This window comes from Sardina pilchardus, chromosome 16, assembly GCF_963854185.1.
Source record: "Sardina pilchardus chromosome 16, fSarPil1.1, whole genome shotgun sequence".
NCBI lineage: Eukaryota > Metazoa > Chordata > Actinopteri > Clupeiformes > Clupeidae > Sardina > Sardina pilchardus.
This window is the reverse complement of record NC_085009.1, coordinates 1785981-1802299: the sequence shown is the minus strand read 5'-3', so window position 1 is coordinate 1802299 and position 16319 is coordinate 1785981. Positions and strand designations below refer to the sequence as shown.

At 42.9% G+C, this 16319-nt stretch overlaps 2 protein-coding genes across 2 annotated transcripts; both read left to right on the top strand.

Annotated features, from left to right (window-relative positions):
• The first annotated feature begins 893 nt into the window (after positions 1 to 893).
• cnpy3 (canopy FGF signaling regulator 3) lies at positions 894 to 5970 on the top strand. The gene is made up of 6 exons (XM_062515720.1): positions 894 to 1107; positions 1350 to 1476; positions 1787 to 1883; positions 3109 to 3231; positions 3543 to 3660; positions 3930 to 5970. The coding sequence occupies exons 1-6, from the start codon at positions 1002 to 1004 to the stop codon at positions 4160 to 4162; spliced, it is 804 nt and encodes a 267-aa protein (XP_062371704.1). The 5' UTR covers positions 894 to 1001; the 3' UTR covers positions 4163 to 5970.
• A 1443-nt stretch (positions 5971 to 7413) lies between these two features.
• LOC134060467 (FERM domain-containing protein 7) lies at positions 7414 to 16250 on the top strand. Its single transcript, XM_062517196.1, has 9 exons — positions 7414 to 7539; positions 9896 to 10000; positions 13653 to 13695; positions 13824 to 13905; positions 14059 to 14156; positions 14250 to 14364; positions 14762 to 14909; positions 15646 to 15741; positions 16038 to 16250. The coding sequence occupies exons 1-9, from the start codon at positions 7414 to 7416 to the stop codon at positions 16248 to 16250; spliced, it is 1026 nt and encodes a 341-aa protein (XP_062373180.1).
• The last annotated feature ends 69 nt before the right edge of the window (positions 16251 to 16319 follow it).

Sequence of the window (16319 nt, the reverse complement as noted above, 5' to 3'; positions counted from 1 at the left end):
ATATTATGTTCTCGCATGTGCGCACGCAAACACGCACTCGCACGCACGCACGCGCACACACACACACACACACACACACACACACACACACACACACACACACACACACACACACACACACACACACACACACACACACACACACACACACACACACACCTCTACCCATCATTCTAGTATTATTTCCACTGTTTATTTTGTGCTCACGTGTTTTTACATTGTATAATGCATTTCTGTTTATTTCCTTTGTGATATTGGTGTTGTTTGTAACACTGGCTTTGGCAATACTGTACCAAACAGTCATGCTAATACTGTAAAGCACCCTTTAATTTGAATTTGAGAGAGAGAGCGAGCGAGAGAGAGAGAAAGAGAGAGAGCCCACCGGTCCACTCCTTTTTTACTATTGGCGAGTTGGTGACACTTCGGCGTATATCATTGGATAATTTCGTGACAGCTGCGCCGACATCCACTCACGGAAGTGTGAAGGACCGGCTATGCTAACGGGAAAATGGCGCAATAATAGTGCAATAATATGAAGCTACACCAAAATATTTTAAAATAAAAATGAGCAATCGACGTTACATTTTCAGATACGTTCTGAAATGTCTATGAATTACTCTTGAATTTGTGGGGAAATTGATTAGGCTACAAAGATGCAATACCGTGTCATGGATAGACCTAGGCCTGTTTAGATATTATTTTATTACATTTCATAAAATTTTGTTGTTTGTTTATGTAGGCCTATGTTATTTTATGGCTTTTCCTGAATATTTAGTCTGCTTTTCTTCTAGAATACACCTGTTATATGAAACACTCATGGACCTTCGCATTTTGGAGCTTTTATTTTGAAATAGCCAGCGGCAATAATGTCCTCTTCTGCTAAGTGTTGCTGCCTCCTTCACAATTACTGTGCTCACTGCACATTGCTTATTAAGAAAACAGGTTGTAGATTATCTGCAGATAAATTATTGTTAATGTAATCTTTAAAGAACTTAGGCCATATGGACCTTTTTCTATTTCTGGTGTTGTGCGCTCTTTGCGCATTTTCCAATGCGGCCAAAAAAGGCGAGGATGGCGAATGGGTGAATCTCCCAAATAAATGTGAAGGTAATACTCAATTTGGCTGTTTCAGTTGTTGGTTCGTTATCGGTGATTGTTTTGTTTACAGATCTGTTTGCTTATTTGATTAAGATAACTGTGTACATAACGAACCCAGTGTGGCCTATTATAGCAATAACGGTCTACGTAGTACCTCTATCAACAGCGCAAGCTACCAGATCTTGGTTCACGCCAAGAACATGACTGCTATTATAGGCATTCATAATAATAATAAGCTCAATTTCTCTTAGTGTGTAAATTTGTAAGCATCGAAATGAAGTCTGCGTTTGACGAAACTGGGAAGACAAAAGAAGTGATTGACACCAACTACCGCTTCATAGACGGCAAAGGGTCCGCTCCAATCAAATATGTGAAATCGTAAGTCAGTGTGATAATATAATAGTACCAGCAGAAATGTGTCATTGTCTTAGATAAAGGATCCATTTAACTATCAGTGAACGTTGGCTAGCCTACTCAGTTTTTGTCAGTTATTGTTTATTACAGTGGATCTAAGATGTTATTAATTATGTTTACCATCTGATGTTTGTAATAGGACAGCCTGATATTTTAACCTTACTAATGCCCAGTAATACAGTATATTGTGTAGTGCATAGCTGTCTTTTTAAGTAAAAAATGTACAATGTAGTGCACTTTCAGTTCCTCACACTTGCTACCTCTCCTTCCCCAGTGACATGCGCTTCATCGAAGTGGTGGAGAATGTGTGCAAGAGGCTGCTGGGCTACAATTTGCACAAGGAGAGGACGGGAAGCAACCGCTTTGCCAAGGTACAGTCGGCTCCACACCCGATGTTGCTGCACACAGGTGTTGAATGTGAGAGCAGTAAGACCATTTGTGCTACTCAGCAGAGACCTGATGTGTAGTCTACTAAGGCGAAGTTTAACATATTCATAATGGGCAGCAGTAGATAGATATATAGATAGATAGATAGATACTTTATTGATCCCCAAGGGGAAATTCAGTACTTTGCACATGCACAACATGTTCTAATTTGGTTATCTGACATGGCGGCTCTGATCATTGTCAATCTCAATTATATGTGTAGTGCATATTGAACACTTCTTCTTTTGACTTCCTCTTATGCTTTTCAGTTCTCGCATCCTCCCTTTTCCGCCCCTCATATTTATCTGTAATTACACAGTCACTCACTCGTTCTCTCTCTTTCTCTCACTCACACACACACACACACACACACACACACACACACACACACACACACACACATACACACACACACACTCACACACACACAGGTTGTGTGTCTTTCGCCCTCACTAAATCAGCTCTGCGATCAGTATCTCTATGCTTTTGATTGACTGAAAACCTCTAACTGAGACAGTCAAAGGCCACATAACTACTTCATGAGCTCATCCTGCTGTCACAGTGCTGAAAGGCGTCTGACAGCACAGATTGGTAGGGGTCGCCGGGAGTGTGATTCAGGAACACTGCTTTATTGTTCTCTTGCGTACCTGTCTTGTCTTCTGTCAGGTATGTTGTTGTCCAGGTTGCTAGGAACAGTAAACAGCTGAGCTTGCCTGACTGGTCGAGTGCTGCGGCAACAATGTTTGTTGTGTGTTCCTGAACTTCCTGGAGTATCGGGTCTGCCCCCTGTCAAAGCATGCGTTCACGTTTGCATTCTTGTACGCTTTGGTGATTTATTTTTACATGGTGCATTGTGGGTTGGTGCATTGCTCCTGTGTAGTACTGGCAGTAGCAGTAGCAGTGGAGGTCAACAAATACTGCTCCCTTGTGGTATCAAGTGTAAACCAGGCACTCTGTATGTAGTACACTGTGCTTTGTCTCTGTTATGAAATGCTGTACAACTGTGCTCTGCAGAGTGTTGAAGTGTGTATTCATCTGTAACCTATGTGTGAAGCACAGTCCCACACAGGCCCAGGGTGCACCTCCTAAGGCCTTTGAGAATCACACTATCATTGGTCACGGTGCTCACGTCTTGTCTCACAGCTGTGGCCCTTTTGTTTGTGTGTGCAGGGGATGTCTGAGACCTTCTCCACGCTGCACAACCTGGTCCACAAGGGCGTGAAGGTGGTGATGGACATTCCTTACGAGCTGTGGAATGAGACCAGTGCTGAGGTCGCTGACCTCAAGAAACAGGTCTGGCCGGCTCACTGTGTGTCTGTGTGCATTCACATGTGGATTAGTGCATACTATTGCAGTCATGTCTATTAGTGCACACCAATGTATTTACTTTTAGTGTCGTTATTAGTGTGGTAGATGTGACTGTGAGGGTGAATGTGCATATGTTTGTGTTGGTGTGTTTACTTTCTACAAATTAAAGAAAGGCTTAAAGTCTGGATGCTTGAAGCTAAAAGTGTTATTTTGTAATTTTACCAAATATGGAATGCAGTGTGTATAACGCAATGTGTGTGTGTGTGTGTGTGTGTGTGTGTTTGTGTATGAGGTAGTGTGATGTGATGATAGAGAGATATGAGGAGGTCATTGAAGAATGGTATAAGGGAACACAGGAGGAAGATCTCACCACTTACCTCTGTGAGAAACACGTTTTGAAGGGACAGGATCAAGGTAAAGCCCAACTAAACTAACCACACACACACACACACACACACTATTGTAATGCAATAATGCAACTGTATCCTCGCAATATGCAACCTCATGCAATTTGATTATAGATCTGCCAATAGGCGTGCATTTAATCTCCAACATAGCTTTGAGTACATGTATATCATTACACCATGTGAGCTAAAGAAATAATATATTGTGCTCAACCCATGAAATGTAATGTAACGCTAGCATAACCGCTAAATCTAACACTCACCATGATCCCCTCCTAGCTTGTCTGAATGAACAGTGGAAAAAGAAGGGAGACTCTGCTGCCTTGCCAGAGAAGAAGAAGAAAAAGAAGAAGAAGGGCAAGAGCAAGGACAGCGAGGATGGACAGAGCAAGAAAAAGGTGAAGAAGAAAAAGAAGTCGGCGGCGGAGCCGGGGAAGGGCAAAGGGAAGAGCTCTGGAGACGACAAGATCCAGAAGAAGAAGAACCTGAACAGCGAGAAGACGGAACTCTGAAGGAGAGAGCCCAGGAAAAGGGGGGACGGTGGCAGATGTGACACCATGTCTGTAACCACATCCTGACTAGGGTGCCATGCATTGCTGGTGTTGTGTGTCCGTGTGTGTCCGTGTGTGAGTGTGTGAGTGTGTGAGTGTGTCCGTGTGTGTGTGTGTGTGTGTGTGTGTGTGTGTGTGTCAGGAAGAGATAGCAGTGTGAAGTATAATTCAGACATGCCATGGTCCCTCCCTCCCTCTCTGGCCGCAGCGTCCGTGGGAGTGGCCAGTCCTCTACTCTCCATGCCACACTGACTCTTTTCTATGTTTGTACGTGTGAGGGAAAACACTGCTTCACAAAGCTTTATTCAGTCCACTGAGCCTGTATGTGTCCTTTACATTTCCTGTTCTCTCTCATTCCCTTTCTCTCTCTCTCTCTCTCTCTCTCTCTCTCTCTCTTTCTTCTGTCTCATCCTACCTCCATTCCCACCCTCATTCCTCCCGTTCTGCATTATTCCAGGAGGGAGATGAGCTCTAAATAGAGCTCTGGTTAGGCAGCATGAGGGGCACCTCGTAGGAGGCGTCTCTCAAAGCTGGGCGGCGCTGCATGTCAGGGGCTCACATGAAAAGATCCATTTAAAAACGCCGCTGTTGTGAGAGGTGGTGATTGACCAGTGTTGTGATGACAGAGGCCTTTCCAGTGCTTAGAGTGTGTGTCCTGTGTCCCAGAAACGTCCTTTTTCATGACAGATTATGAGAATTTTAGTCTTGGGCTGTTTGGGTAGACCACAGTTGAGGGGCATTTTGTTTATCTTTAAAATGAGATTATATTGAAACTGTTTCTTTAGTTATTTCCCGATAGCTCTGTTTCCTTTAGCATGCTCTTTTAAGTATACTGTAGTTTGTATCTAAAATCATTTCAAATTGTCTCCATGACACCCATTTAGTTGTATTAACCTTAAGATGTTTGCCTACTTTCAGGGTGTGTAGTGGGTTACTCTTCAGGCCACCTTTGAGAAATGTGGTCTCTGAACTCACGGATTTGAAATGAAAATCCGGTTATATTCTCCAGCTCAGGGTGCTTGGCAACCTCTGTGAAGTGAAGGACTGTGCAACCTGATTGTAGTATTTTTAGTAGCATTATTAATATGAAGTAAGAAGCCATTCCAGTACATTATGAGGTCAAGTGCATTACAATGACTATCCTCCCCTTCGTGTTGTTTTTTAACCCATAGTATGCAGTTTACATGGCAGGGTACAAGTCAGGGATGAACTGTAGTGTTACATAATTATGTATAGTGTTACAAACCTTTCCATGATCCAGCCCCAATACATTTCCATCATCTTTGCCTTCTTGAGAGAGTGTGCCCCAAATATGGTCCTCTTATTTTCTTCTATTTGCTGTTTTTACTACTGATTTTGGGAGCCTATAAATTATATTTAAAGCGGAAACAATGGTTAGGTTTAGGCTGTGGACCATCAATATGTGTTTTATGCATTTGTGATTTGTCTCTTATTTTTCATTGATCATGAGTGAATGAAGGTACATGTGTGCAGTTCATTTCTTTGCTTTATTTATATGATTTGCAAATTCTTTGCATTTGCTTGTTTGTTTCAGTTAATTTGTTTGTTTGTTTGTTTCATGTTTGCACTGGCCTTTAAAACGGTGTCAGCCTACTGTAAGTATGCAGCAGCAGAGTGAATGTAGGCCTACTGTGCGTAAGCTCGTGCTGCAGTGTCAAGATGAGCTGTGTTCAGGACTGGAAGGCTGATCTGGCAGCCGCTTGTTAGACATCTTCCAGTGGAGCTTGCAATAAAGTCCTGCTATTGTAGACTGTCTGTTGTCTTCATGATGTTCAGAGTGTCCCTGTGGCTGTAAGGTGGTGTGTTTGTATTGCTGTTGTACACAAAAATAGGTTGATCTAGAGGGTATTCCAACTCAAATGTGATTATTATTCTATTATTCTATATTATTCTGTGATTATTAATAGAAGAGCTTCATGGGTTCAGTCTAATAAAATAATATGACGGAGGTGTTCCGTTAGGAGGTCCACAATATACTTTCTCACTAAATCACTTCTTTACAAATAGACAGTGAGTCTTATGGCCATCGTTGTGGCCTGTGTGAGGTCATGAGGTTATGAGGTTCACGCCAGTTATTCTGCATGGTCTTCAAGGTTTATAATTCTAATCTATTGAACTTTTTGCCAGACACATCAAATTGCTCTCTAGCTATACATTCACTGCATGGACTCAATAAAGAAACAAAGTAGTTAGAATCAGGCTGCTATAATCTGTTATCCTGACGAGCCCACATGCCGCTAGGGGCGTCTAGATTTCTAGGCTAATAATCTGTAATATTCCAGCCAAACAGCACTTTACTTCAGAAGTGTGAGTTCTCTTATTCACCACATGGTGGCAGCATTGTTTGTAAACCAGGTTTGAAACACGCAGACTGACTTCTGAAATTCGGTAGGCTACAGAAGAAGTTTCTCTGATAAACCCTGCCAGTTCTAATTATGCTCTCACCACACTTTACTTTTTGTTGTGAAAAAGCACATAAACTATTTTTCTCGGGTGTTTTTCCTATTGTAGTAGGCCTATCAACTTGTTTGTTCCAACATTGTGTCATTTTGACCTTTTTTCTTTATGCACACATACGCTATATCATGTGTTTTTATTTTCGAAAACTTTTAGTTTTTCACAATATATCTAGCTAGGTTGTGATTGTCACTAAAGAGACGTCCAAAGTGAACATGCACCCGCGGCGCGCAACTCAGTTGCGGGGGCCGCTGGAGACGTAAATGATGCCGTGATGCGCTTGACTGGAATGATGCGCGCAGGGTGCCTGCCTGTCACCGGCATATTGCAGATCGCAGGGGAATTCATGCCCTGGGAGAATCAGTGGACATTAATTTCTTTCCAAAGGAAGGTAAGACAAGACAACGATATCAACTTTACACTTTTGGAAAGGCTAAAATTATTGAAATTCCCTGAAGAACAATTTGATGTTGACTAATGATGTTTGTATGAGCCTCGTAGGCTGTATGTTTAATGGTTTTCCAATTCAATAAATAATGACCACCAATAATGCAATTGCATTCTTGTGACATGTTAGATTGCATGTTAAACTTGTGTGTTTTTTTCTGATGAAGGATACGCACTCAGACAGACGCTAACAATTTAGCGTAGTTTACAGAGTTTACAAGTGACTGTTTTGTATTATTTCTTCTCTCAATGAAGAACTATGTTAGAAAACTGAGGACTGGCATACAATGGGAGACAAATTCGAATTACTGAGGAAGACGCCAACCAAAAGCAGCACCGCGCGAAAGCAAGAGGGCAAGCTGAGGATACGCGTCATCTTCCTGGACGGCAGCGAATGCTTTTTCGAGGTTGAGGTAAATTAAAATGACTTGGATTATTTTTGTTCGTATTCACCATGGATTGCTTCAATTTAATTGACTTTGCGAGATTTAAATGATTTTCCAAGATTTAGAATGAATGGAACCAGTAGGGCAGTGGTGTTAACTCATATTTGTCCTGCTGAAGTTTCAGATACAGTTATTTACATGAACCTATTTACAAAACCCTCACTATAACATAGATAGTGTGTTCCTTAGCTATACTTTACATTAGTGTATGCCATAAAGCCATTTGAGGACTTATTTTAAATATTATTGGGGTCATGGAAAGGCTCACTGAACTGCATGGTGAAAGGCAACATTGCCAGAGGAGTCTATTCAAGATATAATGGGATTACAGGGTCTCTGTACAGGGAGTCCACTCACAGCGCTCACACCCTCAGGCTCTGTCCTTGTGAGAGTGAGTGAGACGCTTCAGAGGAGCGTATGTCAGAGTGATGTGTGTGTGTGTGTGTGTGTGTGTGTGTGTGTGTGTGTGTGTGTCTGAGAGAGAGAAAGAGAGAGGGATGGGATAGATAGAAGAGAAGATGGGAGACCAGAATGACAGAAAGAGAGAAGGAGGGATAGAGAAAGGAAACAGTAAGCAAGAGCCAGGGAGGAAAAAGGAACGATATGGAACGGAAAAGATAGAAGCAAGTAGTGACATGGAACATGGAGAGTTGAAGGCTGTGTGCTGGCTAGCAGCTCCGCTGTGTTTTCTTTATAAAGTAGTAGGATTACAAGCCCCATTATCTACAAGCCCAATCTCCGACAATGGACTACCCAGGAGATGCCCTTAAGGCCCGGGCCTCTCCCCAGAATGGAGGGCAAGAGGGAAAGAGAGAGCGAGGATGAGAAACAGGGAGAGAGAGAGGAAGGGAGAGTATAAGGGCTAATATATGTCTGTGTTTCTGGGCTATACGTTACCAGAGAGATGTTATGAAAGTTGTTAGAAAAGCTGAGAGAATCAGTGTTTTGGGATTTTGGGTTGTGTTGGAGCTACGGCCTCTGTGACGTATGGGGTGGCTCTGAATATGAACTCCATTCCGCCTTCATAGCCTTGAGCAAAAGAATCAATTAACACAGATAGGGAGGAAAAGGATGGAAGGAAGAAGGGATGAGAGAGACAGAAAGAGGAGTGGAAAGACAGTCACACTGAGAAATAAAATCATGATTTAGAAAACGGAAATGGCAGAATAGTAATAAACAAATACATACAAATAAATAATGTAATAAATACATACAAATAAATAATCCATGCATTTCTGCATGCAGATGAACAGGTAAATAAATAAATAGTGAACTAGTTAACCCAAACACCCTCTTTATGTCTTGCTGAATGCAACCTATTGCTGGTAGATGCAAGGTCTCTGTCTCTCTGTCGCTGCCTTATTCTCTCTAGAGTCATGGAAACGCACGTTGATTACAGGTTGTGTATCATGTCCACACTGCTTTCTTTTCTCGCCTGCGTTCTCTGGGGTTGGTCTCGTTTTCCCTCTTTAGCTCACCCTCGCCTTCTCTCCATCTCTGACAACATAATAAGGATCTTCTCTGCCCAGCTGGTGTGGTAAACATAGTGTTCAATGTCGTACACACATAAACACACACACACACACACACACACACACACACACACACACGCAAACACTGACATATGCACCAGGAAACACGCAGACAAAATCACACACAAGCTCGCAAGCACACACACACACACACACACACACACACACACACACACACACACACACACACACACACACACACACACACACACACACTGTTATTAAAGGCTTAAGGGCAGTGCTTGACATGAAGCTATTCCATCACCTCAGTGTTTTAAATATATTCTCATGAAGTGCATGCAATATATATCAGGATGTAACATATTTGAGTCTTTAGCAGGCTTGTGCAAACATTTTCTGTGTTGTGAATTTTGTGGAGATATTTTACGACTTAAGTATCACTGTAACTGATGTTGATCCCTGGATTGGAGCTCACTACTGGCCTGTGTCGTCTTGCTGTAATGATATGGCTGTGATGGGCAAGATATTATAAAAATCATAGAAAAAAATTGTCATGTGGAAAATGTCTCAGTGTTCATTCTCAAACCTCAGCAAGATTTTCTCCACCTAAAAACATGACTACCATCCCCTTTCTCATGACTCATGACAACCAAAATTATTGCTGAGATTTACCATAGCCAAATACTCCAGTTAAATTACATTGAAAATTACATAAAGTATATTAAGGAGAGTCTGTTGTAATTGATGCTCAATTTGGACTACTCTTGTGCATCTATACATCTTCCACAAACAGATGATCTCTCATTTCTCTCGTCTGTCTGTCTCTTCAGAATAGGATTTTGGGTGGGGACTTTTTCAACAAAGTGTGCGGGCACCTGAAGCTGCTGGAGAAGGAGTACTTTGGCTTGGAGTTCCGTCACCACACCGGCACCTATGTGAGTAAAGACCCCTGACCAAGGACATGCACAAACATTTGGAAGGCCAGGGGCTCAAAAGAAAAAAGGGCACTTCTGATATTTCTTAAATGAAAAATGAATTAAAACACGTGGACTATCTGTACCATGCATTGACAATGATCTATTGGCAAAGAACAAACTAGTGGAATGAAAGACACTACAATCAAAATCATGTACTGTTTAAAGTAGAGCACAAAATCAAAGTGTTTTCCCCATGTAGGCTACAGGTCAATTTTGGTCTTTTGACTGTGAAGGAATTTGTTTTGTTTTATTAGTCTGTTTGTATCTGTACATTTAACCTAAACTCATCAAACAAGCTAATCTGCTTAAAATAATTTAGGGGAAAATACTGCCGTCATGTAAGTAATTACATCAAGGGTTTTTTTCACCTGCCGCACAATGCCAAATTTGTTTAAAGTAGCTAGTTTTAAGCCTTGTAAAACTTCATTTGCATATCAATATGGTGATGGTGATGGCGTTATTCGAGACAAATTTCCTTGTATTCACCTGTTATATTTCCCTAGCCTGGCGTAGCCAGAATGCAATTCTAGTCAGAATATGAGTCTGGACCTGTAGCATTGGGGCGACTTTCAAGCGATACAGGGGGGAAATGCCAATTGGTGCAACAAAATGAAGCGTGCCAGGTCACACAAATGAATAGGCACCGTTGCTCATCTGTAGATCATTGTATAAAGCCTGCCCGAATTATCTGATTGGTCAGATGATTCTCATATGGGCATAAAGGCTTGTCAATGGTAGCTTGGTCCCCAACCACTTAGGTATTCTTTCAGGGAGATCTTGGCTGTTCCTCAAAGTCAAGAGTGCATCCTTGATAGAATGCTTTCTTTCGAGTCAGGTACTACAGAGACTGCTATACACCTTCCAAGTACCCAGCTGTCAAGATCACATGCAATGGGACAGCCTAGCAAATGTGGAGGTGTCACCGCTCGGCTACCTGCTTCTTTGAACCATTGACATGGTGGAAATTGTGCTCCAGATGGTAAAGACGAATGGCGTCCTCGCCAAAATTCTCAGAAATTCTCAGAACAAAGGTCTCAGTACATGATATAATTATTAAAGCAACCTTGACATTACAGTGCTTGGCTAGATTTGATAGATAATCAGCCTTGAAGGACCCATCCTTGACTTTGAAGAACAGCTCTGGTCTGGAACACCATAGTTCACAACTGTTTCCCTCAGGCAAGAAAAATGTCCAATCAGCCATGAGAAATACTTTATAAGCTACTTTCAAAGTAAAAAAAAAAAAAAAAATTCCATACAGATAAAAAACAACAATGATCTCTGTTCCTTGGGTCACTGAGTACTGTCAGAACTCCAAAAACTCCAAGAACAATTGGTACAGCAGCCAAGCAGCTACAGCGCTACACTCTATACTAGGGGCATGAACAGCTACAGCCCTACACTCTATACTAGGGGCATGAACAGCTACAGCGCTACACTCTATACTAGGGGCATGAACAGCTACAGCCCTACACTCTATACTAGGGGCATGAACAGCTACAGCGCTACACTCTATACTAGGGGCATGAACAGCTACAGCCCTACACTCTATACTAGGGGCATGAACAGCTACAGCGCTACACTCTATACTAGGGGCATGAACAGCTACAGCGCTACACTCTATACTAGGGGCATGAACAGCTGGTGATTTTGTTGGTTTTCCACCAGGCTGTCAAGGCCATCGCCCACCAGAAGCGTATGCGGCGCGCCGCGCCACGAAAAAAAAAATAGAATTCCATTGTTTTCAATGGAGCAACGCCACTGGAAACGTCTGCCGCGCAGCAGCCGCACAGAGATAGAAAACTATTCTAAAATCCTGCGCGGCAAGCCCAGACTGCCGAACACCGCTGAACGCCGCTTCTGGTGGGCGCCGGGCTTCAGAGTTGTTGATATTGTGACGTTATGATAGAAGTCCAGTTTTTTGATTGACTGTGGTAGAAATGGGAGGTCTGAGATTGAGTTGGGTGAGCACAGGTCTTGCTCAAGTTGGAGCCATGGGTCGGAATGTGTCTGTTGTTGAGTCCGTTTATATAAGTATTTTAATTGGTTTGCCAGGTAGTAGTGTGTGAAATTTGGTGCTTCAAGTCCGCCTAGGTGTTTTGTGTTTTGGAGTGTTGCAAGTGCTATCCTTGGTTTTTTATCTAGTTTTATCTAGTCTAGTTTTTTGAACCAATAGTCTGTCGGGGTGCTCGGAATCATTGAAAATAAGTAATTACGTAATCTGGGGTAGTGTCTTCATTTTGACTGTTGCGATACGGCCTATGAGTGTGAGTGGGAGCTTTTTGTTCCAGCATTTGTAATCATCTTCTATTTTATTGAGAAGTGGAGCATAGTTGAGGGTGTACAGCCTGGGGGAAATTGTGATACCTAAGTACTTGATGTTGCCCGTGTTGAGTGGAAGGGAAGGGTCATGGGCTGCAGAGTCCACACTGTCTCCTGATAGCGGAAGTATAGTTGATTTGTTCCAGTTAATTGTGTAGTGAGAGACTTTTGAAAATTTGTTGATGGCATCGAAGGTTTTGCTGAGTGATTGGGATAGAGTTTGTAAGTATAATAGCAAATCATCTGCATATAGACTTATTTTGTGATGAAGGTTGTTGACTTGGATTCCTTTGATTTTACTGTTTTGGCGTATTGCTGCTGCAAGTGGTTCGATGAATATGGCAAAGTGGGATGGAGAGAGTGGGCATCCTTGTCTGGTTCCTTGGTGCAAAGTGAAGCTTGGTGAGGTGATCCCATTGGTGATGATTGTGGCCCTTGGGGAAGTGTACAGTGTTGTTATCCATTGGATGAACGACTCTCCAAAGCCAAATTTGCGGAGAGTGGTGAATAGGAATGTCCAGTTGACCTTGTCGAACGCTTTTTCTGCGTCCAGTGATGCAATTATGTTTTTTTTTTCTGTCCTTGTGCAATGCTGATGAGATTGAAAAGTCTGCGGATGTTGTCTGTTGTGTTTCTGTTCTTGATGATACCGGTCTGGTCTCAATAACCCTTCCCAAGGAAAAATGGGAAGGTGACCTCATGATATCTCCCGACCCGGATTTCTGGGCACAGATTTGCAGAAACACCTTCACTATGACCACCAACACCAATTTACAACTCATACAATATAAAACCATCCACAGAATCCACATCACTCAGAGTAAAATATTTACACAGAATACACAGCTATTGACACAGACACCTGCTCACAGTGCACCACTGGGAGCACAGACACCTATATTCATACCACCTGGCTCTGCCAGCCTGTTCACTCTCTCTGGACCACATTAACCAACACACTATCTTCGGTACTGGACTGCAGAGTGCCACTGTCTCCTGCACTCTGTCTTCTAGGAGATACCTCAGACACCCCCATCCCTTCCAAATACAAAACCCCAGCCCTTGTCTCTAGCTATCGCTAAGAAAATAGTCTTTCAAAACTGGAAATCAAAATCATCCTGTCATTGTGGTGGGAAAAAAAAAAGGTTTGTGAGGTCTTAAAGGTCAGAAGAACTGCTTTGTTATGCTACCTTAGCTTTAGCAAACACTGACAGAAATGGGCAATTTTACTGTAGTTTGATGAAGTCTCTAAATGTGGTGTCCACTGTATGTGATTTTTTAAATACAGGTTTGGCTGGAGCTACTCAAGCCTTTATCAAAACAGATCAGAAGTAAGTTTCCCCAAATATGTATGTGTGTTGTGTTGGTGTACTTGTTTTGCATGACAGAAATGTTAAAAAGAGGTGAGGTGTTGGGAACGTGCTGTTGATCTGGCTGCTGTTCCATCATCCTTCTCTAGAGGATTCCAGTGAACTGGCCTTCCGCTTCATCGTCAAGTTTTTCCCCCCAGACCCAGGGCAGCTGCAGAGAGGATTGACGAGGTGTGTGTGTGTGTGTGTGTGTGTGTGTGTGTGTGTGTGTGTGTGTGTTTATTCATGTTTATGCATTATTACAGCCAGACCATCATGACCGAAGTGTTGAGATGCTCAGTAATGTTTGTTCTGCACAGTAATGTGTGTTTTTCTTCTCTTTAGGTATTTATTTGCCCTCCAGGTGAAACAGGACCTGTCCAATGGCAGCCTGACATGCAATGACAACAGCGCTGCCCTCATGGTCTCTCATATACTACAGTGTGAGTATAATACTGCACCGGTTATCTCAACATGACTATGCTCTTGCTCTCTTTAATCTCTGTCTCTCTCTCTTCATATCTCTCTCTCTGTAGCAGAGTTAGGGGACTATGATGAAGAGCTGGATGCTCATCACCTGGAGACAAAGAAGTACATTCCAAATCAGGAGTACCTGGACCACAAGATCATACGCCTCCACAAGAGACACAGGCACAGAATCACACACACACACACACACACACACACACACATACACACACAGACACACACACACACACACACAGTCACACACACAGTCACACACACACACACACACACACACACACACACACACACACACACACACACACACAGTCACACACACACACACACACACACACACACACACACAGTCACACACACACACACACACACACACAGAGAGGGAGAGAGAGAGCGAGAGAGAGAGTTTCCTGTCCCCAGCAGAAACATATAGCCAAACACTGATACCTTCCCTCCATATGTCTCTCGTTCTCTCTCTCTCTCTCTCTCTCTCTCTCTCTCTCTCTCTCTCACTCCATCTCTCTTTGTCCCCCCATACTCACTCATACCATCTCTCCCTCTGCAGAGGCCACACTCCGGCCCAGTCGGACTCGCATCTGCTGGAGGTGGCACGTAAGCTGGACATGTATGGCATCCGGCCTCACCCTGCCCACGACGGAGAGGGCATGAGAATCAACCTCGCTGTCACACACCTGGGCGTGCTGGTCTTCCAGGTACATGCACCAGACATCTACATCTGCAGGAGCTTGAAGAGCCACCCATGCTGTCTTTCCATTAAGTATGGGGATGGTGGTGGTCTGGATGAGAATAGCCACGTTTACATGGACACTTCTATTCCGATTAGAAACGGAAAAACAGCTCAATTGGAATAAAAATCGTCATATAAACACGGAATGAAAATCCTAATCCGATCAGAATTGTATGAATCGGAATGGAAGAGGTGGTGTAGTCCGTTCCTATTCCGAATGAACACCCATGTATACGGTCATTCGGATTGACTGCTATATTCCAATGAAAGATAGCAAACAACGGCTATTCCGATCAAAGATTCTAAAGCGCTTATAAGCACCTGATCGGAATAGAAAGTAGCCCATGTAAACAGACGGCGCAAAATATTAAATCGGAATAGTTTAATCGGAATGACTAAAAAACTGTCCATGTAAATGTGGCTAATATCATCTAAATGGCTAAAATAAACAAATATCATAGTGTATGGAGGCTACTGTAAAATCGTTAGAGCTAGACAAATTGCACTGGTCCAACACCAGAGATTCTGTTGGAGCATTGTGGGTTTTGGTGGACTTTTAACAGAGGCCATTGTGATCTGTGGGATTTGTTCTGTTGTGCTCTCATTCTGGTCAACCAGCATGTGGTTGGGAATAGGAATAGCCCAAAATAAGCACTTGCTACTTAAAGTTGGAGTTCTGAGTGATCTTTGTGTCTCATCAGGGCAACACGAAGATAAACACCTTCAGCTGGGCCAAGATTCGTAAGCTGAGCTTCAAGAGGAAACACTTCTTGATAAAGCTGCATGCTAAAGTGGTGGTAAGAAAGTTCCAACAAGGAATGGAGGGGAAAGGAGAGATAGAGATAGAGATAGAGATAGAAAATGAAGAAAGAAAGAAAGAAAGAAAGAGAGATATTTTACTGTGTGTATGTGTGTGTGTGTGTGTGTGTGTTTACGAGTGTGTGTGTGTGTGTGTGTGTGTGTGTGTGTGTGTGTGTGTGTGTGTGTGTGTGTGTGTGTGTGTGTGTGTGTGTGTGTGTGTGTGTGTGTGTGTGTGTGTGTTTGTGTGTGTGTGTGTGTGTGTGTGTGTGTGTGTGTGTGTGTCTGTATCCAGCCCTCACGAAAAGACACGGTGGAGTTTGCCATGGCTAGCCGGGATGTGAGCAAGGCCTTTTGGAAGATGTGTGTGGAGTACCATGCGTTCTTCCGACTGACCGAAGAGCCCCAGACACACAAGAAGTCCCTCCTCTCCAGCAAAGGCTCCAGCTTCAGATTCAGGTTGGACCAATCAGAGAGCTTGCTGGAACATATTGCTACTATCACGTAGTTATTTTAAGGCTGAACAAATCCCTGCTCCCTGGTCAATTGAATGCTTGGCTCGATTGATGCTCATTGC

What these genes read in the sequence shown, in the direction of transcription:
- cnpy3 (XM_062515720.1), top strand. Translation starts at nt 1,002, where the DNA reads ATGGACCTTTTTCTATTTCTGGTGTTGTGCGCTCTTTGCGCATTTTCC. An exon ending in TCGCTGACCTCAAGAAACAG is followed by an intron (nt 3,232 to 3,542) that starts GTCTGGCCGGCT and finishes TGTATGAGGTAG; the next exon opens with TGTGATGTGATGATAGAGAG. An exon ending in TTTGAAGGGACAGGATCAAG is followed by an intron (nt 3,661 to 3,929) that starts GTAAAGCCCAAC and finishes ATCCCCTCCTAG; the next exon opens with CTTGTCTGAATGAACAGTGG.
- LOC134060467 (XM_062517196.1), top strand. Translation starts at nt 7,414, where the DNA reads ATGGGAGACAAATTCGAATTACTGAGGAAGACGCCAACCAAAAGCAGC. An exon ending in GGTCTCTCATATACTACAGT is followed by an intron (nt 14,157 to 14,249) that starts GTGAGTATAATA and finishes CTCTCTCTGTAG; the next exon opens with CAGAGTTAGGGGACTATGAT. An exon ending in TGGGCGTGCTGGTCTTCCAG is followed by an intron (nt 14,910 to 15,645) that starts GTACATGCACCA and finishes GTGTCTCATCAG; the next exon opens with GGCAACACGAAGATAAACAC.